At 29.2% G+C, this 27,295-nt stretch overlaps 1 protein-coding gene across 7 annotated transcripts in view; it reads right to left on the bottom strand.

Annotated features, from left to right (window-relative positions):
- Nucleotides 1-6,482: 6,482 nt before the first annotated feature.
- LOC142329723 (uncharacterized) overlaps nt 6,483-27,295 on the bottom strand; it is a 187,535-nt gene continuing 166,722 nt past the window's right edge. For all 7 annotated transcript variants that reach the window (XM_075374451.1, XM_075374458.1, XM_075374453.1 and 4 more), the window contains one exon: nt 6,483-12,892. In XM_075374451.1, coding sequence (XP_075230566.1) covers nt 10,399-12,892 — 2,494 coding nt within the window. In that variant the 3' untranslated portion in view covers nt 6,483-10,398. The remainder of the gene's footprint in view (nt 12,893-27,295) is intronic.

Raw genomic sequence — 27,295 nt, 5'->3', positions numbered from 1 at the left:
TAAGTTAAACAATACTAGGTGCAGATTTCCTGAATAATGTTAGCAGTTGCCTTTACCAAATATAAGTTTAATTAAATGATTTTAAATTTTTATGTAAATTGATGCAGCAGAATCCAACTTATTTAGATAAAAATTTGTAAATAAGAGTGGTTGAAAATTTTACTAGGAGATTAAATATTTTGTTTGGTCAAGTTTGAGGATAAATTTCTGACACAGAATATAAACATTTCCAGACCCTTTATTTATGAGGATTTTCAGATAAACCTGAAGAGCCTATTTTCAAAATTCTGATTCTAAAGTACCACTATTCAAAAATCAATAACCAGTTTTTTTCTAACTTTGAAGAATTTCCATGTTATAAATGCATCTACCCGATTTCAATTATACTTTTTTAATTCTTTTAATGTTGAGATAAGGTATATATCCATAATTCACAGAGATATGGGATATGCAATTTCAACTTCATTAAAAATTCATAAAATATTTCAATTAAAATAATAATTCTGATCATTCTTATTTATTTTGTAGAAGAGTTACTGTTGGTCCTGTTGCAAGGTATTATCCAGGTAACTTAAATGGAAGATATTTTAGGGAGGGATTGTACACCTCACATAATAATGCTAATTTTAGCCTCATTCATGTACTTTTTTCTTAGCTCCTATAACAGATAGAGCCATGAGTTTTTTTTAATGTTTTCTTTGTACTTTTTTCTATCTACTTAAGCAGAAATATTAATTTTAATAAAACCTCCGTATTATGTTTTTGAAAATTTTCTAAAATTGAACTTTTTTCAGCACAAAATATTTCAATACACAGTTATACACAAAAATCTGTTTATATAATGATAAAATAGGGCTGTGAATATCTGGTAAAAATTTCAAGCCTCTATCATTTATAGTTTCTGAGAAAAAGGTACATGAAGATTGAAAAATGCAGTTTCCTATAAACAATGTTTTAGACTTACTATTCAGAAAGAAGTTCTTATTTGTTCACTTTCCTTAAACAATCCTGCACTATATGTTTCATCATCTTCATTTTCTGGGGTATAAAGCTAGTTCGCCTCCATGTGGTGCATCTTGGGTATCACTAAATGAGTTAGCAGATACTGGTGGTCAGACAAACCAAGAAGGTTCTCGTAGCCATGCAGAATACAGAATTACGAATTGCAGACCATGTCACCAGATATACCCAACAGTTATTTTGGGGACTTGCCGACAAGAAATCTTGGGCCTTCAGTTTGAATTTGCCACATAAATATAGAAAGCATAAGCTATTCTAAGAGCCAGTATTTATCAAAACTACTGAAGAATGACAATATTGATCTGGTCGCAATTCAGGAAACACATTGTAACACTGAGGTACAATTACAGAAAAGGGGCAAAATACCTGGATATGAATTACTTGGTGGCACATACCATAATGCATACAGTATTGCTACTTACATTAGATGCAATATAGAAAATGCCACTCTCATCTCTACTTCCATTGGAAGTAAAACTGTCCAATATCTATAAACCACTGGCTGTCTCATGGCCAACTTCAGTAAGCCAAATAAAACCTCACACTGCGGTCTACTTGGGTGATTTTAATAGCTACCACAAGCAGTGGAAATATAGGGATTGTGATGTGAACTGTGAGGCAGGCTGAGGATGAGAATCTAAGTTTTGTTTTTGATGCTAAAGACTGATTTACTTTTAAATCAAGGGATCTGGATAAATGCCTAGGCTGGATACCACCAATCAGTAAAAATTATAACAGATTTATTGGAACAGTAACAAGTACCACTAAGAAGTGCATCCCTAGAGGATTTCGCAGAGAATATATCCCAGGTGGTCCCAAAACAGTGAAGATTTCTACCAAAGCTTCCTTGAGGCAGGTGATCAAGAAGTGGCAGATGAGTTTCTCCATAACCTCAATGCTGCAAGACAACAGAAATGGAGGGAAGCCTGAACTTTCAGATCTTGAGTCTTCATGAATTGACTCTGATAAGAAACTTAGGAAGCAAAGCTCCTATTCAGAGATAAAAAGCAAATGTCTCCCCAAATACTGTAGTGTCCCACATAGTGGCAACACCCAGAGCACCAAAGACAAGAGCGCACACAATTGAGATAAAACATAAACTTAGAAACTTGAGGCGAGAGGTGAGGGAGACTGGGTACGCTCACCCTTTTGCACTTGAAGAGACTGCATCGGCGCTCAAACATATTGCTCCAGGATTTGATGCATCAATCTGGAATTCCTATTAAACTGCAAAAAATATGCAAAACTTTGGCTGGCCAGATTCTTCACTGACACAATGCAGACCGGTAGCATACCTAGAGTTCAAATAATTGAAGCTAGTAGCCATCTTAAAACCATGGTAAGCAGCAAACTTACTTAAGAGCTACAAGCCTATAGCATTGCTATCAGTGACATATAAATTACTAGAAAGGCTTATTTACAACAGAATCTGCCAGAGAATATTTGATGTTATACTGACTGAACAAGCAGGCTTTAGGCCAAAACGAAGTTGCACTGACTAAGTTCTCTCGCTCACAATGTACATTGAAGCAGGGTCCCAAAGAAATCTTAAAACCTCTGCTGCATTCATTGATTTATCAGCCGCTTATGACATTATCTGGAGAGAAGGCATGATTTGTAAGGTCCTCCGTGTAATCCCGTGCAAATTAATAGCTCACCTGCTTAATAATATGTTGAACGACAGAACGTTCCAAGTTAGAAAGCTTGGATTGGGATCCAGTATAAGCTCACCAAGGAGACTCAAGAATGGCCTGCCAAAAAAGGTCGGTACTTGTGCCTCTATGTTGCAGACATGCCAGAGACAAGATCTAAAAAGCACGGCTACGCCGATGACTGGGTATTAACAACAAAATGTAGATCATTTGAAGAGTCAGAGGAGGTCCTGATGGCTGACCTGGAGAAACTGGGAAGGTACTTCTGAAAATGGTGCCTCCAACCAAATGCTCGTAAAACAGAGGTGTCATCTTCCATGCTTCCATCTAATAACAAGCTTAAAATTCTATTCGACAATACATGGCTTTCACAATAAGACACCAAAATACCTAGGCACGACAATTGATAGAATGCATTCATTTAAGGAGCACCTAATGAAAACTGCAAAGAAATTGAAAATGAGAAACATTACACATAAGCTCTGTGGAACAACATAGGGAGCATCGGCCTCCACTTTGTGCACATTGGCTCTGAACCTTGTCTTCTTGGCGGAATATTGTGTGCCAGTGTAGCTTAACAGCCCTTATGCTCATAGAATTGATGCTCAACTTAATAACACTATGAGAATGATTGCCGGGGTTATCAGGTCTACTCCTGTGGAATGGCTCTCAGTACTGAGCCGCATACCATCCCCAAATCTGCACCGTATAAACGCTCTTGCAAGAGATACAAGAAGATTATGGACAATTGAAACCTACCAACACATGAGAACATTGAGGATGCCAATAATGGTTGTCTTCGATCTAGAAAACCATCTATCAAAACAGCAATTGCTGCCACAGAAGAAGAATTCAACCTGACTGACACCTGGCATCAAGAATGGACCACAAAGCAGAATAACCAAATTCCATGTATTACTCAAAAGCCTCCGACTTTTGACTTGCCATGTGGTCAATGTTAAACAGAATACAAACTCAGTGTAGTAGGTATGCCTATTTCCTGTTTAAATAGGGTAAAACACTGACGCCCCTTTGCGAGTCAGGTGAAAATCAAACCGTTAAACACATCACAGAAGTTTGCCCTAAGACAGATTATGAAGGGACTCCTGAAGATTTCCTGATGGCAACTCCAGAATCTTTAGCTTATATTAATTAGTTAGATGTTTGTAATTTTTTACTGTAACTGGTGTTGTATCTTGGTGCCATATGCTAAATAAATCTTCATCTTTTTTTTCCTTTTCTTTTTTCTCAAGAATGCATTTTAATTTCTGCAGCAGTTATTCTTTTGTGATCATTGTATTTTAGGATAGCAACACTATTTTCATTAACTTTTAATTTTAGATCATTTGCCACATTAATTTTCCCTAATGCCTCCTTGTTAATTGCAATCACAGCAACACCAACACTAATCTTTAGAGTCGCTAATCCTATATAAATAGTTTTTGGAATTCTCTTACAAATCAATGCGTTGAAAGACTCATTGCACTCTGAATTTTTCTTCGAATGCATTTCTGCAATTATTTTCTTAAAAATATTTCTAGTTAATATGGAGACATAATTCTGGTTTTATCAATACAGTCCCCCCTTAATCAAAAGATCCATTGTGTTTATAAGTAATTTTAAGATATTTTGCTTTTTTTATTGGGTCAATGTTACTAAGTACTGAATTATTATATAAACATGTCTTTCTGATATTCATAGTAACTTTACGAAGTCAAGAAAAATCAGAGAAGTCATACTCCTACATCCCAGAGAGCCTTGGCTCATGTACTACAGCAGTTTCATTGCATTCTTTCTCAACATACCAATTTCTAACAAAATTCAGCGCCTATATTTTTGCCAAATTCATTTCACATCTTTGTACCTATATTCTTTCTTACAGACAGTGCTTTTCATAGATCTATACCAACTTAATCTAAAGAATAAAAAAAATACCAAGATAAAACTAAAAAAAATATTTAATAAAAATCTTAAAAGTATTAAATTTTTTAAAAGTAAATTCAATATTTTTATTTATTGAATGCCTAATGTTGTTTTAAATATTTTGTTGCAGAGGGAAGAAAACAAGATGGTGTAAAGATAAATTATGGAAGAAAACCTAGCAAACAAGAAAGTAAAAACAAATAAAGAAATATCAGTATAAGTAAAACGTAAGTTAACAAAATAAAAAAATTACATTCAAAATATTTTTAACTGTTTAGTTTCATTATGCATTTATTTTACATTAATTTACAGGCACATGTAATTTTTTTCCGTAGAGTAGGGTTTATATTTTGTAAAATATTATAAAATAAAATGTTATACGTGCGATTCAAAATCAATAGTTTTATTAAACATTTATTTTTTTAATTTTATCTAGTGCATACAAGCATTTTTCTACAAAAGAAAGGAATACATTCATTTGTTAATTGACATTATTTTTGACCACATGACAAGCAAGAACCAAATGGAGAATACTGGTGGCATGCTTTAATGAAAATTATCCCATTATATATTAATAATACCATTGTTCAGGAGACCATCGGTTCCAAGCATTCTCTACTAATTAACATGAGTAAAAAATCAATAAGGTTGGTGGACTGTGAATTATAACATCAGATTTAATTTGGTGGCAACAATATGTGTAGAAGGTAAAAACAGTACAGAAAGACAATACGTATTGGAGTAAATGCTATAATATTTATATTAAAACAAGATTAAAAAATTAACAAAGAATAAAATGAATGGAGAATAGCATCAAACCAATTGACTGACTGATGATTCAAAAAATGTACTGTATAGTAAAACTATCTCCAATATATCCTGTATTGTTATTAATAGGTTTATGGTAAATAACAACAAAGTTCTGATTAGTAACTTCAAAAAAAGATATATAAGATTTACAACTGCAAAGAGTGGATTGTACAAAACTTCAGAAGTTTCAACTACTATTACAAATTTAAAATTTACAAGAATATAAATTAAATCCATCCATAATAATAATGAAAATGAATAATAAAAATCTGGATAAATTAGACATGAAAGTTGAGTGAAAAAACCAACAAAATTGCACCCACTGTTTGTAACTTCAGTGATCTGAGAAAACCAGTTTCTTATATCATCTTTTACACTAAACACCCTTCAATTTCCAGAATGCTATGAAACCTTAACTATTCTCTACAGTTCTGCAACAGCTGGCGTTTCACGAAATACGATTCTTTTGAAATTAAATGGAGCAATGTAACAATAAAATAACAGTAGCTGAAAACAAGATTTAATAAGCTTAGTCACTCAAGTTAAAAAATACTAATAGTTTAACTGCATATTGCCACCATTTATGAATAAGCGACAGCCATTTAAAATCTACTTATATAAAAATAAATTAATAAAGTAAACAAAAACTTTTAAAAATGTTGATAGTGCCACATGATACCCAACTGAACATCTTAGTTCTCTTAACTCGTTGCACGAGTGCTAGATTTCAGATTTTTGCCTAACCAATCAAATACAGTTAATTTATCTATCTGAATAGACATTTATCAACATACCTGTTATACTTTATACTACAGCTTCATGATGCATGTTATATATTAACATGTACCAAACTGTTTTAGTATGATGACACTAAATATCATATCTTTTATAAGGCAGTATCAATAATATAATCCGATCGCTTGTGTAATCAGAAGTAAATACATACTTATTAAATTAAGGTGGCTCATTTAATGCCCAGAAGATTTTCTATGTTTACACAATTTTTAAAAGTTGAAAGCCAATTTAAAAAAAAAATGGTTAAATAGGATATTAAAAATCAATTTAAACTCAAATAAATTAATTCTAAGTATCATTTATTTATTCATTCATGTTATACCCAAAATAAATTACATTAAATATTAGCAATAAAACCAAAAGTAGCAGACACAACTAAATTCTTCTAAGTTTTCCTCTTTTTTACATTTAAAAATAAGTTTACTACTGATATTAAAAAATAAAATAAATAGTAATAACATATTTTTAACAATGTACATGTAAACAGAAGTTTCACCGATATCATTATATCACTTCTTTACACTAAATAGAGACATCTACAACTAGAAGTATGATAAAAATTAACATGAACACTTTCTAGTACTATTAACATATATATAAACAAATGAATTAACCGATTATCAATCATACTAACACACACAAGACTCGCACATATGTACATAATGTAGTTTTTATACTACTCCTTTTATAATAAATGGTATTTATTATTATTAAATACCTTAAATTAACTTCATTATCTGGTTTCTAAAAATTTTTTTTACTTACAATCTTTTAGTCACAACAAAAAAAAAACATGTGAGCATAACTATATAGTGGACTAAAACAAAATCTACATTATGTAAAATACACACAGATTTTTGAGACAATAAGTATTAGAGTATAAGATTAATATAAATAAGAAAAATCTAAATTAACTGTGTATATTTAACAAAATGGGTTTATTGCTAGCTAAATCGACATTATATGTTACCATCAGCATAATTTATCATTATATTTAAATACTATATTTTGTACGATAACAAATATTTTGTAATAATTATAATTGCAATTAACTTTTAAGAGAGAAAAATAATAACAAAATTTTCCTAATTAATTTACAAAAACAAAACAAAAAAAACATTAAATTATTTTTTAACCCTTAATTACTTATGTTGTTATATATGTGGCCCATATCTTAATGAATTTCTGGAAATATGATCATCCCTCAGTCTCAATCACTAAGGGCAATACTATCAAAAACTCCATACAAAATACGGTTTACTATAACCAATTCTGGTCAAATACAAATGAAACATTTTAAATACTTAGAAATTTTCAATGATTTAAGAGTATAAAGAAAAAATAGATCTGGTTTGGTTTCTATTTGAAAAATCAACTGAATGAAAAAACTTTCTTCGATGAAACTGTTTATCAAAACCTACATCTTACACACAAGATCTTGTATTTTATTTTCAGTCTTAATCTTACATCTAAAACAACAAGACAAGCGATGCCGAGGTTATTTTTCACTGCTTTTAAATTTTTCTAACATTTTACTTACAAGAAAAAAAAATTCAAAGAAAAAGTTTTTTTCTGGACTAAAGGACTGACTTGGATTTAAAATCAAGACTGAATGAAAGGTTGTCCAAAGCAGACATAACTGTCAAAAATGTATTATAGCTTACATTTTATTTATCTTGCAGTAATTTACTTCAAATCATAACATCCGCCTTAGAAGAGTTCTGAAATGTTTTGTTTATTTTTTTGACATTTCATCATTCATTACATTTATTATTTTAAATGCAGTGATGTTTACATTAAATATTATATTACACAACTCTTATCTATATTCTACTTTCATTCAAATCCATCCTGCTAATCATTATAAATACAGTAAAGATCATTCAACATAAAACCTGTGCCCGTAAAAATATTTTCGACACAAGTACAAAGATTTTTAAACCAAAAAGGTATTTTTATAGATAAATCTATTTGGTTAACTTAAAAATATAAAGATTAACAAAAATCAGTACCGGAGAAACAAAGATTAATGCAAAAGTTAATCGACTGAAAATATTTAAAATAACAACAAAATATGGACTTTTGTTATTAACGGTTTAAAGTTTTGATGTAGATTTCTGTAACTGTTTAAAGTGGATTTCTATTGCTCTATATAGTCATAAAATCCCACTTAATGATTTCGTCTTGCATTTATGTTTACTCAGACATGAAAATGAGTCGATTATAAAGCATTTAAAGATATACATACATTTGTTAATAAAATTTTCAGCATTTTTTATTTCATGGCTTTTTTCATGTTATTAAGTACTCCTGACTTGTCAACTTCGATAACAAATAGAAGAAGCTGAACCTACATATAGTAATCTTTACAGTTGGGTCTCTATATAATTTAAAAACCTCCTCAACATGATTATATTAATGTCATTAAACAACAAAGCATTATGAAGTTAGTAAGTAAAGTTGCTTAGGTACTAAAGTTGTAAAAATATTAAAAAGATATAAAAATGGTAATTAAATTCTGATTACTCAATCTTTCAATGTAATTTATAGTCAGCAATAACAAATTTAGTTTAAATAAATTAGATTAAAACATCTAAAGATAAGTACTCTATAAGTAACTTGTATTTTTATGAATTTAATTGAAAAATTTGGAAACACAAAGAATGAAATCCAGATGATTTCATATTAAGCATTTACACACTGTACATTTTCAGAAATGTCCTGCTGAAAATTTTATGATGTATATATAATATATATAATTAAATAAATTATTGATATATTATAAACCAGAACAAGAAATTTTATTTGGGTTATTTTTTTTTTTTTTTTAGCACAATAAACAAATGTGAAGGATAAAAAAATTATTTAGCTTTCAAAAGACAGATAAGAAGGATGGTTTAGCAAATAAATTATATACAGATTAGAAAATATGTTTAATTTTCATTTAGTTACCTGTACTAGTTTTATAGAGTGAAACTGGATTAAAAATTAATTTTCAAAACCGTCTTAATACAGGAAAAGAATAGGACTGTGTTAGAAAAGACTGAGTGGATCCGGTTGTGTGAAATTGTGAAAAGTGATAAAAAGAGTAGCAGATCACAGGAATGTGTAGACTGACTAAATGGGAAGAAGGACATCTATGCTTGAGAGAAGGTATTCAAGATGCATTGCTAACAGAAGAAATGGAGTTTATCTTTAATTCATCGACCGAATGAACTGAATACAGATACAGAATAACAAAATATTTATACTTTCAAACATGTCAAAATCTGAGTTTATTTCAAAAGAAAATCTTTTATTGCCAAAAATGAACTGAATATGTCAAAGAGACCAGTGAGTATTTTTCTAGAGGAAAACAAGTAATTAAGGGTTTAAATAAAGAAATGGTAGGGATTTATACATAGAAATGAATATTTGTAATTTAATATGTCTATATTATGAAAAAAATTAAATTAAATCTATGGTTTTTTTTTAATAGATTCATTATATTTTCAAATCTATTAGCTCACTAGAATAATCTATCACAGTTTACAAATGAATATATTAAAAAAAAATAAACATTTTTAAATTGCAAAAGTCAAGTTACAGTCAAATCCGTATCGCTACTCATTATGCACTGAAAACAAAAACTGATTTAACTTTACACACTATAAAAATGGTTTCTGAGAAAAAAGTTGTAAAACTAGTTTTTAAATCAACTAAGAAACAATCTAGCCAAAAGTGGCAATAAAAACTTACCAAAAAAATATAAAATTGAAGTACACATGCATTATTTAAGTATAAAAAGTTTACAAAAAATTAAATAATTTTGGGAGATAATCTAAACAAGAGTATTTATTTTATTTGTGTAAAGAGATCTATAGCAAACAGTATCTATCTAAAATTTTATGTCCCAAAACACAAAACAAAAATTTATGTCCCAAAAAACACTTGCTTTACAATCACTAACCTACATAAGAGAATATAAACATACTTTAATACAATGATTATAGAGCAAACAGTACATTTATTAAATTGTTTCATAACAATTCTCTTTTATGTATTTAAATCATTAATAACAAAAACTGTATTAAAAAAATAATCTATAAAAAACTTAGTGATTAATTCAGTTCTTTTAAGACAAATTATGAGAAAAATTATGCATTCATGTGATCTCTTCTAGTACAACAGTATGTCAACTATCTTACCGGTAACTTGTTTATTTATGCTTATTCTTCTTCCTTTTCTTGGATTTACCTTTCTTATTTTTATGTTTATGTTTTCTCTTTTTACTTTTTTCGGTATCAGAATCCGATGAACTAGTTTCACTCGTTTCAGATTCACTACTAGAATCCTTGCGCTTCTTTCTATTTTTCTTTTTCTTTTTCTTTGAACGCTTCTTCTTCCGTTTCTTACGCACTTCTACTGATGAATCTGAACTGGTATCAGAACTCGAATCGCTATCAGAACTTTCTGCGCTATCTATTTCAATTTTCTTGGCTATTTTTTCAACATCCTGTTTTAAGGTTTTTTCAGATGGTAGATCTATAAGAGGTTCAGGTTTTAATTTCTTCTTATCGATTTTATCAGTGCTAGGTGACCTCGATCTCTTCTTCACAGGTGAACCGGCCTTATTCGAGAGATTTATTAACAAGTTCTTTTCTTCACCGGGTACTTCGGGTTCTGTTTCCGGACTAGAAGTTTCATCATAATCTGGTTCAAAGCTAGCTTCATCTAGCGGTGGTTTTCTTTTATCGCTCGCCAATCTAGGATTCTTTCTGGATTTTCTTTCCAATTCATCCTTCTTCTGAATACTAACGGTCTGTTTCTTTTCATCAGTCTTTACTTTCTCATCAGTTTTTTTAATTAAATTTTTGTCATTTCCATGTTTTTTCTCTCTTCTTAACCGTTTATCATGACTAGAACTTCTTGATCTCCTCTCACGCTTTCTATCTCTGTCCCTATGTTTCCTATCCTTGTGATTATCATCAAAAAATCTTCTTTCAGGCCTTTCTCTATTTGCCCATAAACTACCAACAATCACTCTTCTTTCTCTACTAGGACTTCGCTCCCTATCTTTATGTCTTTCACGAACAATATCTCCAGCTTTTCTACTTTCCATAAATTTTTTTGGAGAATGAGACCTTGACTTACGTTCTACTGCACTTCTAACACGTTTTATATCATCAGCTGACCTTTCAAAGTCATCAATTTTTGCTCCCAGTCTTTCTTTGGCAGATACTCTAACAGGTGAAATAGGATTTGAAATGGACGGGGTGAATTTTGATCTATCAAGTTTCGGTTTCGATGACATATTTTGAGAAGTTTCAGAATCAACTGTGACAAGAGACACTTCAATGTTTCTTTCTGTCGGTTTAACAGGAACACTCGGAATCGTAACTTGTATAGAATTACCAGCTTTCCTGGCTTCTCTAGAACTGTCTAATCCAGTAGAAGCTGTTTCACCTACTGGAGTCGATTCTTTCTTTTCTCTGCCTTTATCGACCTTGTCCATTTGCCTTTTTGTATCAAACGGACGGATTGCATTCACAGCTTTCTGGAAAATGACATTTTCTGCCCGTTTAAGCACTTCTGATGTCACAACTTTTTTATCACCAGCAGTAGATCCACTTTCACCACCACTTTTTTCTTCAGTGCTCTGCAAGTCATCATCCAATTCCCATTTTGAAAGTTCAGGAACTGGAGCCAACATGACATTTTCTTTTACAGTGTCTTCAGATTGCTTTTCTTCAATCACATCAGTGGGTTCAATTACCTCGATAACAGATGAATCAATTGCAGAAGGTTCACTTTCAGATACCTTGCCGTAATTTTCTACTACATTCTGATCTATTCTTGTACCTTCTAAATCACCATACAAAGCATCAACCACTGGTTCAGTTTTAACAGAACCATTATTACCTTCTACTCCTTCAGTCATATCTGGTTTAACATCTTTTTCTTCATATTTTGCTTTGACAATTCCTTCCTTCTTTTCTTTCTTCTTTTTCTTCTTCTTTTCTACATCTACATCTTTCTTCTTTTTCTTCTTTTCTTTATCGCGTTTCTTTTCCTTCACTGGAGAAGTATCAGTATCTCTATCTTTTTCTTTTTTCTTCTCTTTCTCTACCGATGGTTCTTTCTTTATATCTAACAGAACACGACTTCTTGTATCATCTTTAGTATCATATTCAATATCTCTATGAGATGCCTCAAGAGCCTCAACTGGATGAGGTTTATTTTCTTTACCGCGTTCACGTGACCTCCTATGATGTCTATCTCGACCAGGTGAAACTGACTGTTGACGTTTCGAGCTCTGATAACCGTAACGATCTTCATAATCTCGAGTACGTTCTCGTTCACGTTGTTCTAATTCCCGATCTCTTGTACGTTCCCAATCTCTGGCAGTTAACTCACGCACACTATCTCTTTGATTTCCTTGATAAGCTAAATCTCTTTCTCTTACTACACGATGTTCAGTAACACCAGGTGGGGCTAAATAATCTTCTTGATAACTGGAACGATAAGTTGCAATCGAAGGTATATCTGGACCCGTACCAGGAGGTACGACTTCATATTGATCGTAACGTCTCTGATTATATCTTGGCTGTGATACCATCATTTCTGGTCTACTGGATGCAACTGGAGGCCCTTGCTGATGATGATATGACCTTCCACTATGATTAGGATCGTAGCGACCATCATTGGTATACCTGAGAAAAACAAAATAAAGAAAATTTTAACATAAAGAAAACTCCATGCCTGACACAATCATCATTAATTCAGCAAAATATTATAAAAAAGATTTTTTCATTACAACTGGCACCACTTAAATTTTTTTTCTGCTTTAAAAAGTGACTAATCTATATATATCTTTATCTATGAACAATTAAATAACTGTACCATAATATATTTTTATGAAGTTCAAAATATAGCCATGACCCTATCCCTATAAGTTACACTTTATATATTGGTTAATCTATTTAATGTAAGATATTTGTTCTATCTATAACTTGAAAGGTAAATTTATTTAAGTATTGTCACCTCCTCAGTAATGCAGTTAGTAAAAACATGTGACTAATATGATGGTGTAAAAAAATAATTAAATAGATTGCCCAATCAACAAGAAAATATTACTCAATCAAAAATTTTTATTCACCCTCTGAATGTTAGCCATTCTAACAATAAAATATTGAAATAAAATTACACATTAACCAGTGCTCTTGTTCCAATTAATGAAGATAATAAAAGAAACATAAACAAATTGAAGAATCTTTGGGAACTGTTATAAAATGAAATCCATAAAGTACCAAATGATGGCATTAAAAGTTTATACGGGATTATAATGCACATACGGGAAAAAAACTAAAAAACCATAGGAAACTTCCCAGCCCATAAAAGAAGAAACAATAACAGGATTTGACTAATCAAATTATGAAAAGCAATCGACCTGAAATTAATGTCGACTTCATTTAAAAATACTCAGCAGAAAACATGATCTTCCAACTCAAATTTAAGAGATTCCAAATCAACATCAACCATGATGCTATTTTCTTTAATAATCAGAAAGAAATTCAAAATATCAATGTCAAAAAGAGATCCAACATTGAAACTGATCATTTCCTCACAATATTCAAGATTAGACTTGACCCAAAAAACAAAATTAACAAAAGGCCAACTAAAAGAATCAGATTTGGCATTCAAATTAAGAAATACCTAGGAACTAACTGTCAACTTCAAAGAAAAACTAACAAACAATAAAGTCAAAAACTAGGAGGACCTAGAAGTTAAACTAACAGTAATAGCCAAAGATATCTGCCCACTAAAATTAAAAAAAAAAACAGGTGATAGAAGAATGACACAAGGGAAAAAGCTAGAAATGAAAAAGTAGATGCTGGAGAAAATGGTACTCCTCAAAGACAAATGAAAATTATTTAAGAAGTACTTGATCAATCCATAAACAAACATAAAAAATTATCAACAAAAAAATATGAGAAAAATCAACTTGAACAAATCAAAGGGACTTCATGAAAAATTACATTGGTAACTTTCACAAAACATTTAAGGAAAGAATTACCAATTCCAAATACCAGACTTTGCTTCAAGGATAAAGATGGAAAATTAGGCTTAAGTAAAAAAGACAATTGCAAAATTCTAACAAGATACTTCAAAAAACTATTAAATTGCTAACAAACAGGGAAAACAAACCATAACTCACAAACGAATGAAACAGTAACAAATGAAATCATCCGAAATTGAACAACAACATAACAGGTCGATCAAAGCAGAATTATGGAAAGAATTTAGAAAACAACCAAGAGAAAAATTGAAGAATAGGTTTGCAACGCAAAAAAAATACAATAGAGGAATTTCCCTCTTAGCTATCACACACAAAATCCTCTCAAACGCACTTCAAAATGGAATCGAACTACAACACATGCGCTGAAAGTTTGCTCCTCACCAACTGCTGTGTCTAGTGTACATCAAGCAACGCCTACTCATACTAATTTCTTTTTATTTACAATGTTTTATACATTATTATAAACAATATAAATTTATTAACACCACATAAATGCTAATATGTAAATAATTTATTTTGACTTATCGTGATGCAGAAACGGTTACTCATAATGGAGAAGTGTTACTAAATCTCGGTCACCGAAATTGTCTTCGCTTGTAGATGAATAATCACTGTCTTCATCACTACTTTATCATAAATTGATAAAAAATTCTTCATCAACTACATGTTCTTTCTCCAAATATTCATCTTACAGTTTTTTCACATTTTCATATTAGTTATTAGTTTTTCTCTGTTATATTGGAAATTCTTTCTTCACATAGCATAAAAGTGGCATTTAACATGAATATAGGCCACATGAATATAGGCAGCTTAACTAGTTTGTAAAGTTCCGATCAAAGCACTTTAGCTTGAAATGGTATTTGCTTCTCTTGTAACCAAGATAACATTTCTGATTTCTTAGATTTTGTGGTAGGTGCCTTAAAATATTGATTACTATGGTACACAGCTTTATCCAACACTGTAACTGACTGCATTTCATGAAACACTTCAAACCATTTCATGAAATTTTTGGAGTTAATGTTGTCATGATAATCCCCACTTGACATGTTACTTTTCCACATCAGTACTGCATTGTTTATGAATCCCACCTGCTGCCACAATACACAATTATTACTTGGTCTCCTTTTGATATAGGACGATGTATGCTCTGATCAGAATTGTCCAACCACATTTTGTTTGATATGAGAAGATAAGATACATGTTTCATCTTCAAACAATATCACATCTCTAAACAATGGGGTGTTTTCTTCTCTGTAACATTTAATACATCTTAAACAATGTATTCTTTGCTCTAGTATTTATCATTTTCAATGAAATATTTCTATTATTTTTTGTTTTTCTCCATTGAAATCCTAAGGATTTCAAAATTTTTCTGATGCTCCATACACCACCTTGAAAACTAATAGCCTCTTTCAGTTTATTACAAATATGTTTAGCTGTAGGAAGCACTTTTTCTTGCAAATAGAAATAGTAAACAATTCGCCTAACTAAACATTTATCAAAACCATCTAAATTAGTAATTTTGTCTTCTCTTTTATATTTTTTTGCAGGTTGAAACAAGAACATTCATCCTCTCAACATCCCATTCATTTCTTTTCTAATAGTTTCAACAGTCCTGACCAAAACCCCACTGCAGCAGCAGTTCTCTCCATACGCTTTTTCACAGGAATAATAAATGGTATGCTTGGAACCACCAATTGTTGGAATTCTTTGGCCTCTCTCTTTCCATAGTGATTAATGTTCTGTACAATTTCCTGAGTTTGACTATTGAGAATTTTCCCTCTCTTAAGTTATGACATAAAACCCTCCAAAATTGTTTGGGAAGACTAAAAATTGGGCAAGAAAATAAATATTCACTAAAATTAAAATAAAATAATAAAAATATTATATGCAGGATGATGCACTCAAGAAAAACCAAATATAGACGAGTATAAACAAATTAACTTTACGTGGCACGTACTACTTCACAAACTGCAACAACAAGATTCTTAATGTGATTGCATATATATATATTGCACAGTTAAAACGGTGTGCAGTGATTGAATTTTTAACAGTAGAAAATGTGAATCCAACAAATATTTTTCATAGTTTAAAAGTGGTCTACGGTAGTGAAACTGTTGACAGGAGTACTGCGAATAGGTGGACATTGAAATTTTGCGAATGTGAAGCTGATAAAGTGACAACTGAGGATGCACCTTGCAGTGTACGACCAGTTTCTATGACTGATGAGAAACATTGAAAGGAGGTGGATGATCTGCTTCAAAGTGACCAGTGAATCACCTAGCAACGCATTGCTATTCAGTTAGGTACATCTAAAGAACGAGTAGGCCATATTATTGAGAAACTGGGTTACTATAAAATCTGTGCAGGATGCGTACCACGTAAACTCTGCAAACTGAAGTTTGAGCCTATTCCACATCTGCCATACTCACTGGATTTGGCCTTATGTGACTTTCACTTTTTCCTCACCTCAAGAGCGATCTCAAAGGTAATCATTACACTACCGATGATGAAGTGAAGGATGCTGTGACCACTTGGATCCGAAAAAGACTGCCAGAATTTTTCAATGATGGACTGCAAAAACTTGTCACACGTTGGGAAAAGTGTATCAGTGTATACAGGGATTATATTGAAAAATAAATACTGCATTTTTCAGCGTATTGTACTTTTATTTAATTTTTATTTCATTCAATAACTCTTTTCATTCCCATGCTACACATATATGTGCAAAATTTATCAGCCGAACCTCGTAAATGTATCATATTATTATTAATCGGATGATATCTGATTAGGCAGTATAACAAACCCCGTTCACCCATTCTGTTAAGTCTGCCAACAGTTTGGTTGACAAATATAGGGGCAAACCTTCAGCTCATGTAGTATAATCATAGACAAAAACTGGGAGACTACAAATGAGGATTCAGAAAAGGAAGATCATGTATTGAACAAATCTGGAACTTTAAAAACAATAATAAGGGATAGAATGGCAGGGCAATAAACTAAATAATCATCTTCAAGGGTTCTAAAAAGGCATACTATTCATTTGACAGGACTCCTTAATTAACAGTCCTAGGATTATTCGCTGTGAATCCCAAAACATTTAACATTACTAAACGCTCTTATAAACAAAGACCCAAAGTAAAATTCATGGGAGAGCTCTCAAATAGTTCAAAATTAAAAATGAAGTAAGAAGAGGGGAAGGTTTATCACAAACTCTTTTTAGCTGTGTACGAAAGAAAGTAATAAGAGAATGGGGAAAAAAAGATGAAATAAATTGGAACACCCCACCAAATAAAATTGGGTCTGAAATTAGAAGAATTTGGAATTAACTGTCTAGCTTTTGCTGGGAACAATCTCATAACATCAGCAGAACAAGTAAATCACAAAAAAGAAATCACAGAGAAAGGGCTAAAAATGTCATTCAAAAAGATACATTTTATGACAAACATCATTAGAGATACCTCTAAGCACGTTAATATGAAATATGGAAAAATCATAAAGTTAATAAATTTAATTATCTGGGAGAAATAATCCAAATTAATGGTTTCAATAAAGAAGCTTATAAAACAATAACAGGTAAAATAGAATTAGCTTACCAATTAACAAAAGATATTTACAACAAAAAACCCATCTTAATCAAAACCAAAATCAGGCATTACTATACAATAATCAAACCATTAGATCTGTATGCATCAGAAAATAAGGAAAAGAAAATTTTAAGAAAATGCCAAGACCAATAAAAATCTGTAAAAACGAATACAAATTCAGAAATAATTTTTTTTTTTTTACAAACAAAATGAAACTTAGCAAAAGATTTCATCAGAAAAAGAAGGAAAAAAATTCTTTGGCCACCTTATGAGAATGAATCATAACAGGCTCACAAAATGAATCTCAACCATATTTATATTTATTTTCCTAATTGTATGTTGCAATTTCTTCAATTAGCCAATTATTATTATTTGTTCAATCAGGCCAACCACTCCTGAGACATTGTGGTTAATTAAACCCCAATCACCAAAGTACATTGGTATCAACCATATAATACTCAAATATAAAAGTAACACACCTTTACTAGAATTTGCAGCTCAGAATCTTCTACTTCAAAAATCAGCTGATAACAAATTGATTTGTGAAGACAAGTTAACCACTAACCAGCCCTGTGGGCTTCCACATTTACAACAAAAAGAATGGAAACTGATGTACCTGTGGTTCAGAAAAACCTAAAAGAAATTTAAATATATCTGAAGAAATACATAATTTCAAGTGTTTCCAAGAGAAGTAGTAAAAAGAAGGCAACAATGCTTGATCAGAACACAGAAAGACAAAACAAAGCGAAAGAATGAACTATTTGAAGACCAAGAAAGAAAATGCCCAGAAACAAAAGAAATAAATTAAAAACATTGCTTCACATTGTCCTCAGTCTGCCAAACTTGGAAAAGATTATCCAATGCGAATAATTATTTAATATTCAAGTATTATGAAAAAAAGACAATTCTATTCAGATACTTGTACATTGTCAACTTTAATGATCAAATTAATTTAATTGATACTGTAGATTTGAAAGGCAATATTATTAAATAAAGCACAATAAATAATTATTAAAAGCAAACAGAAGAATGAAAATAAGAAAATAACTTACTCTAATACTTCTTTCATAAAGAAAAAAAAATTAAGTTGTGCCTACAAAATGAATAAAGAAAAAATATATACAGACATAATAAAATTTAAGTATAAAAAAAGAAACACAGCAACAGGAAATTATTTCTGTTACATACGAATTGCTTAACTGAAGCTATCTAAAATAATATATTAGTCTGTTGAACATATTGAAAATTCCCCTTTGCTAATCCAGGAATGAAATTTAAATATATTAATTTTATTACAGGCGTAAACCCTACAGTGAAGCATTATTAATTGATATCGATTAAGACTGAGTAGAATACACTTAGAAAATATATATTGCTGACATTTTAACATATGATATTAAGAAATTGTATCATGAAAGAGTAAACTATTTCTGAATCTACAAACAATTAATAATGAGAAGATAATAAAACAAAATATATTTAATATTTTCTTTTACATTTTTACTGCTATGATAATTAACTACTAATAATTGTCAGCAAGGAGTGAAACAGCAGCAAGTCAACCACTTTACTGGTTTATTGAATACATTTGATCATTGGAATTTATCTTTATTTCACATCCTTCAGCTTCTAGGATCCAACTTGGTGAAATGTTCCAGATAATTCAAAATCATAAACTTAAACAGGATACACAGTTTATAATAGCTTTTGTTATTTGGTGCAAGGGAATATTGTTATTATGATATTTCTAAAAAGAAAATATATCAATAAATAATAATAATAAATGTTAAATAATACATAAATTATATATATATATATATATATATATATATATATATATATATATATATATAAATTATTTTAAAAATATTAAGACATTTATTAAAATGGAAAACCAAAAATAACATTAAATTTCATGGCATTAAAATGCAAAATAAAATTACAGGAAAATAGTTTATACACATACAATACATTAATGAATAATTGTTTAAAATTGTTCCCACACAAACCAGAAGCTTTGTCTGATCAGGATTTAAATACAGACAGAACCTTTTGGATGAGAGGAACCAACAGCACACTACATCATGGAAGTTAGAAAAATGATTGAACATTTTTTAAAAAATTTTGTTTATTTAATTGCTTTAAATAACAGAGGTTTATGATTATTGATGTTTTCAACTTTCTACATACAATGTTCCACTGAGTTTTCCCCTGATAATTCAACTGTATGTTTACCTGTAAATGTAAGTAAAAAATTAAATATAGTAGCGAGAAATCATAAAAAGAAGAAAGCCATTACTAATATAAGATCAGGGATTAAATTTATAAATAATTCATGCCGTAAAGATAAAGATATGTATTATATATAAACGGTCAGTTAAATAAACTGAATCTACTTAAGAAATTACACACGAGAAAAAATATTATTCTTCGGTACTGATGCTCTCCCCCAAGTTTTTATAGTGTCTGATTTTGGCTTCTATAATCAAGAGTTTTCCATTTTGTAGGAATGCTAAGGAATACTTTGCATTATTTATATTAATATCAGTTTAATATTGAAAAAATGTTTGAACAATCATAACAATAAAAAATAAATTACTATAGTTAGAAAGTTGCATATAAAACTGATATTTAATACTAGCGAACTAATATTTAAAAATCAACTCATAAATTTTTATAAAATATTTTTTGCAATATAAAATACATTTTAATAATAATGCAGATAAATTAACCGTGAGGCAGCCACTATAACTGGATAATTTACGGATCAGTCAGTCTCTTCCCATTGACCTATATTGTTGGTTAACTGTATTTAATTGCTATCAAATACAGAAATTTGTGATCTAGCTAGTCAAAGTGCAAACTATTTCTGATTGAATAGTCAAGAGCAAGAAACAGCACAAATCAGTTATTCTTTAATTTTAAATTCATTGTTTGAAATGAGTGTCGATGAAATAAATGTGCGAGTAAAAGTTTGAAAATTCCTAAACTCTGCATGCCGATACAGGTACAATGTGGAAGAGATTCTTTGTGTACTCAATAGAGTGAACAAAGTAGGTAACAAACTATGAAAAACAATTGTAATCATATAAATGTAAGCCAAGATGGGAGAAATAGGCCAGTAATGAGAAAGTATTTCCATATTTCAGATATAAACTGATACTTTCTGACAAACTGGATGCACCTAATTCTTAGACTGGAGTTTGGGTTTTGGCCTTAATTTTAACTGAGCCACCCTTTAACCCCAAAAGAGGGTAAAAATTTGTTAATTTTGAAATAAAATACTGTCTAAGTTTTAATTATGAAAACAGTGATCGAACTAGGTAAGTTTTCTAAAGTAATACATGCTGTTCATACTTGTAAAGAGAAGAGATATGCCAAAAATCTGACTGATAAAAGAACAGGTTGATAAACAATCATTATTATCATATTAATAAATTATCAGTTTACTTTGTACACAGTGGCATTTCGAACTTCCAATATGCTGAAATACATAATAAATATTCAAATTTAATAATGGGATAAATAAGATCTTTATATTTACAATTGCCTCAAAATTAAAATATGTGACAAAAAAATATCACCAAAAAAGTGTTACAGTACAACTGACAATTCAGTAGTAACACATGGGCATCTACATAAAAAAAATTGTAAGAAGTTTTACAGGAAGCATTATGAGACGTCTCCCTCTAAAATAACAATAACTGAAAAAAAAGTTGTAGTATCAAAATGAATTTTGAAAAAAATATTTAAAACATTAAAAGTAAATTCTAATCTTATTAAATTTGCAATAAATAACATCCATGAAATAAATGTACATAGAATTTTTTTCTGTCTAAGAAAGTGGTGGCACTCAGATATTCTAGTTTTATAAGCAATTTAAATCAGGATTAGGACTAGATCATCCACAGAGATTCATTAAAACAGATGAAGAATTATGCCATTTTTTATTAATTTAATATTTGTTGATCAGCATGTTAACATTTTAAAAACATAAAAAAAACTTATTATTACACAATTTTATCAGAACTAATTATGTAGCATCTCTTTGAAGTAGATATTGATGGCACTCTTTAAGATGTTATTAGTAGAATCCTCTGAAAGAAAATTTTCACTGTAATCGTTAATATTTTAAAAGTCATTTTAACTTGTAACATGACTAAAAAGATTTCTTATCTTTTTGTAAAAATAAGGAATTGCCATCAGATGATTGAAGAAATATTAATAATATATATTATAAACTAAATAATTTTATAAAACTACAAACTATTTTAATATAAAACAAAAACTAAGTTTTAGTAAAGAATAACTTCTCAGTGATCTCTATTTCTTGAGCAGGTTAAACTGAATAATTTGTAAAATGAAGCTTTGCCAAAAGCAGAACTTGTAATTGCAATGGTATTTTGGAAGTGAACCAAATATAAGTTGTTTATCTTCTTTTTCTTCAATGGATTTTTTCAAACTTAAATACAAATGTACATACATTATATTTCTCATGATAGAAAAATAATATCGATTCAATGCGCTACAAATTTCCATTTTGAAATTTCACTTAAAAAATTACTGCTACTTTTGATTCCTTGGTAAGATGTATTTTATCTCCACGGATCCATTATTGAGCAAAATTTACTTGTCTTTTACATAATTTGTATTTGTAAACATTAAAAGGTATAAAAGTAAAAAATAAAATAAGTTCTACTAATGACTTCTCTCATTTTACAAAATATGATTGAAACACTGTAATCTCTAGGTCACAACATTTACCTTTGTTGTGCAACTCTTTTTATTAATAGAGACAATCAAACAGTTCCACACATAAAGATATGTGATAAACAATGTAATCAAGTAATATTTATGTGGTAATAAAAGTAACAATAATCAATTAAGTAGTTAAACAAACCAATCCCCACTGCACACAAAAAAAAAAAAAAATTCACAGAAAAAATTGAAATGCAGAGTTCAGAATATGGAATCGATGACAATCACAATACATAAGTTTTTTTGAATAAAATATCTTTAATAATCCAAATACAGCTAACTTCAGTGATGATTTGATATTAACCTGAACAATTTTGTAAGGTTGCTTATAAAGATTCGGGAGAATTTCTACATAATGATATTAAAAAAAACATGAAAACATGTCATCTGCATTAAGTCAAATATTGTCTGAATTGTAAAAGATAAATTTTTATCGGTAACATTACAGTATGTATAATTTCTGTAACAAAGTAAATAAATACTTTTCTTATATAATATATATATATATATATATACACACATTATTTTTCTATAATCGATCTTTTGGGAATCATATTCCTCTGCACTATACAAATAATATTAATCTGATCAACCCAAGTACAGAATTAATAAAATAAAATGAAATAGGATGACACCTACCTTATTTCATAATCCAAGCAAGAGCGCTTTTGCGAGTACCTTGCATCATGAGATACTCTATAATTTTTCAAATCTTTCGTTGCAAATTACAGATTAAAATGAAAATTGTACATTGTAAATTGTAAAATTTTAATTGTAAAACTAATTAAAATTAGTTTTATTTCTGTTTTGATTTAATTGGAAAGGGATCTTTAACAATTTTACAACTCAGTTTTAATTTTAATGCGCAATTTGCAAGTACAATTTTAATTTTAATATATAATTTGCAACAAAAGATTTGAAAAGTTATAGAGCAACTGATGATACGAGGTACTTGTGAAAGTGTCTTGCTTGGATTATGGAATAAGGTAGGTGTCATCCTATTTTATTTTATTTTATTAATTCTGTACTTGGGTTGATTGGATTAATATATATATAAATATATATAAAATTATTGGTAATAAAGTAAACATTTTAAAACCTTAAAATTTTTAATCAGAAATGAATAAAACTCCATTAATTTTATTGAGTAAAATTAAAAAAAAAATTAAACTTGAAACCATAAATTAGATTTTACAGTAAAGAATATATTGTTCATTTATAAAAAAAAAACCTCATACTATAATTTTCAAATGCTTATGTAGTATTAATGCCACAAATGACATCATTTGTATTTCACTAAAAAAAGGCCACTCAGTTAATTGAGAATAATATAATTAATCAATTAAAACTGAAGTTTTGTTCAAAGAAAAATTTACCAACTTCCAAACAAAAAAGAATTAATACTTAATAATCTCTGATTTTCTTCTCTTGTTTTATAATCAAACACCAATCAACTAGAACAATTTCACTTTAAAATTGTAGACATCAGCTTTAAGGTGAATGATATGATGAAACTAATACATAGTATATTAACAATAAAGAAGACAAAACGTAGTTACTTAAATAATTCAATTCATCACTAATATATTGTTGTTACAAAATAAAAACTTAGCATTTGAGGGTTATACATCATTAACTATTTGATGGAAAAAAAGAATTTTATAGTGTTGAAACTTGTTCTTTTTTCTGTATTATCACTATAAGTTACAATTCATTAGAAGAAAACCTGTATGAATTATGGAAAATAATGCAAAGTACCCCATTTTTCATCTGTTTTAAACATTTTTGGCATTTCAGTCAAATATTAGAAGAGTATATTGCTTGATTTAAGCATAAGATACGCAATACATGTATCATACTCGTCTATAGAGCGTGAAATTCATTCATAACTTTTTCTCTTCTACCCTACTGCCAATTGGAATACCAAATATACACTGTAAAAGTAAGTGTTAAAATAAATGGTTTAATTAGAATTTTGTTTTACTTTTATTGATATATAGTAGCAGTTTAAAAGAAAAACAAAACAGTCATTAAAATTAACTGACCATTGGAAAAATTAAAAAAACCGTAACAGAAAAAGCCACTATTAAATATACATAAAATGTAATTTTTAAATTATGAAATTACACTAACAGATAGATACACAAGTGAAAAATGTGACACCTTTTATACTAATTCACATGTACGGTCTCTTTAAATAAATTAAAACACAAATAATGCTAAAAATATTAAGTTTTAGAACAACACAGAATTCAATTTTTTCTATCAAATGGTTCATAAATTATTATTCTTCAAAGAAAGACTATTTTTTATGATGTATACTATAAGCATATATTAGTCTATTGCTAGTACTAGTAAAACAGAAAATAATTTTCTACAATATACAAAATTTAAACATACCACCAATTAAACTTAAAATCAATACAAGAAACCTGCATTCTTAGAAGTAATTGTGGACAGTAGGTACAATTGCAGAAGCCTAACTACTAGTAATTTGAATTTATTAGAAATAGTACCGGGTGGACTGAAAACAGTCACTAAATTTCCCTTGGAAACGACTAAGACTTGCTCGCTAAAGTAACAGTTGAAGCCAAATACTTATTTGTATTTTCACACTGACTGTTTTAAAATAAATTTTAAGACTGATATATATGCACGCACTAACGTATATTTGCTCGACACTGCTACAGCAACACAGAAACTTTTGTAATAAAAAATAATACCCCAAAACCATTTAAATACCAATAAAAGGATAAATAACATAATTTTAAAAGCAAAAGTAAATATAAAATAACAAATAAAATTAAGTTCCCAGAAACCATATTAACAGCTGCTTGTTCTAAAAGCAATTTTTTTTATTTTGCTGTAAAATATTTAATGTTACTTTTTCTAAAAGTAATGTTTAACGTGTAAAACATTTAATTTTACTTTTTCTAAAAGTAACATTAAAAACTTTACAGCAAAATAAAAAAATCTTGAATAAATTAAAAACTCTTATAAAAACAGGGTGACTATTTGAGGAAAAAACACAACTAAAATAAAAAAAATACTACAATAAATTTTAATTCTTTAATAATAAATATAAACAGTTACATATTTTTAAAAAGTGGGTTATACTAAAGCGAAGTATAGATGTAATTCTAACACTATTAAGAGTTAAAGGTACAAGGAACTTAAATTATAACAGAATGTCTATTATTTAACTAATATAAAAGGATAAGGTAACTTTGGTTTAAAATAAAACAAAATAAAATAAAAACATGAACTTGTATTTGCATTTATTTTATTATTATTGTTATTATTTATATCTTATAAAATGAAACAAAATTAAATTAATTATACATGTTATAAATTTTTTTTGAACATATTTTAAAAATATTTACCAGCACTTTTACATAAAAATGTTGTAAACAATATTTATCTGATTCAGCTTGTGTATTAAGTTTTGCTAAGAATCCATAGTAATATTTTGTGGCTCTTAAAATACTACTCTATAAGAACAAGGAAAGCAAGTCTTTTAGATTTTATTACCACATTACATCACTAATAAACACACCAAATAACAGTAGTTATTTTTTTTTAAAATAAAAATAAATTTCATTTATTAACATTCCAAATAAATTTTTATTAGAAGAATAGATCTTCTTGATAACTGCTACACATTTTTTGCCAGTTATATACAAAATGCATTTTGTAATAAATAATGTAAGAATACATACAAAAAACCATAATAAAACTTAAAAAGAAATAATATATGGATAAAAATGTCAGTAAATAAATTACAGTTAAACCGATTATAAAAATAAAAAAGATCCTTCTCTGTAGTGTTTTGTTCATTTTATTTATGATTACCTTAAATTATATTCGTTCCTGATTTACAATGTGTTTTTCTTATCAGTTAACTTCAGTGACAATGAGACTGAAGTTATTCTGACAATTAAAACCTAAACTTTAAAAGCTTGGAAATAAATTTTTAACATTTAGTGCCAATTGTACCAAAGAGGCAGTCACAAACATACACACATTAAAAATTGCTTATTGTCAACAACATTTTTTCCTCTTCGATGTAATACTCTACTATCTTATTTTGGAAAGTAAATATTTGATAAAATCTACTCAAAACTTTTTGTACAATGAACCTTTTAATAAAAAAAAAAGGAATACTTGTATTAGCTCATATAATAATCAAGTACGTTAGTAAATACCTACAGACAATTTCAATACAGGATTTTCTTTCAAATAGAATATTACTTATAAGTTACTCTAAACATTTTTAATGCTTTGTAAACATTAATTTTGCAGTCACTTAGCAAGATAATAGAAAAGAAATTCTCACTTATATTTATTTAGCATATGGCACTAAAACATAACACCAATTACAGTCTCACTTATAATAAATTCATGAATAACAATTACAGCTAAAGACAAGTTGAACAAGAGTATTTCCATGATGGCTATATAAACAAACAGTGGGTAATCCAGAAATTCGAGTAAAGAACAAGTTACCAATACTAATATACTTTTACCTCATCAGTTGAGATTTACTAACATTAAATTACCATAAATTTGCATATACAGTATAAATGTCATTAAATTTCCCCCGTCTTTTCTCCTAGCAATGAACAAACAGTTCACCGATAATACCTCAGTAAGTTGATCATCCCCTCCTTTGTACCCTTCTAACTTTTATC

Source organism: Lycorma delicatula, chromosome 9, assembly GCF_047948215.1.
Source record: "Lycorma delicatula isolate Av1 chromosome 9, ASM4794821v1, whole genome shotgun sequence".
Lineage (NCBI taxonomy): Eukaryota > Metazoa > Arthropoda > Insecta > Hemiptera > Fulgoridae > Lycorma > Lycorma delicatula.
The sequence above is the reverse complement of the archived record's forward strand: the minus strand, read 5'-3'. Positions and strand labels throughout refer to the sequence as shown.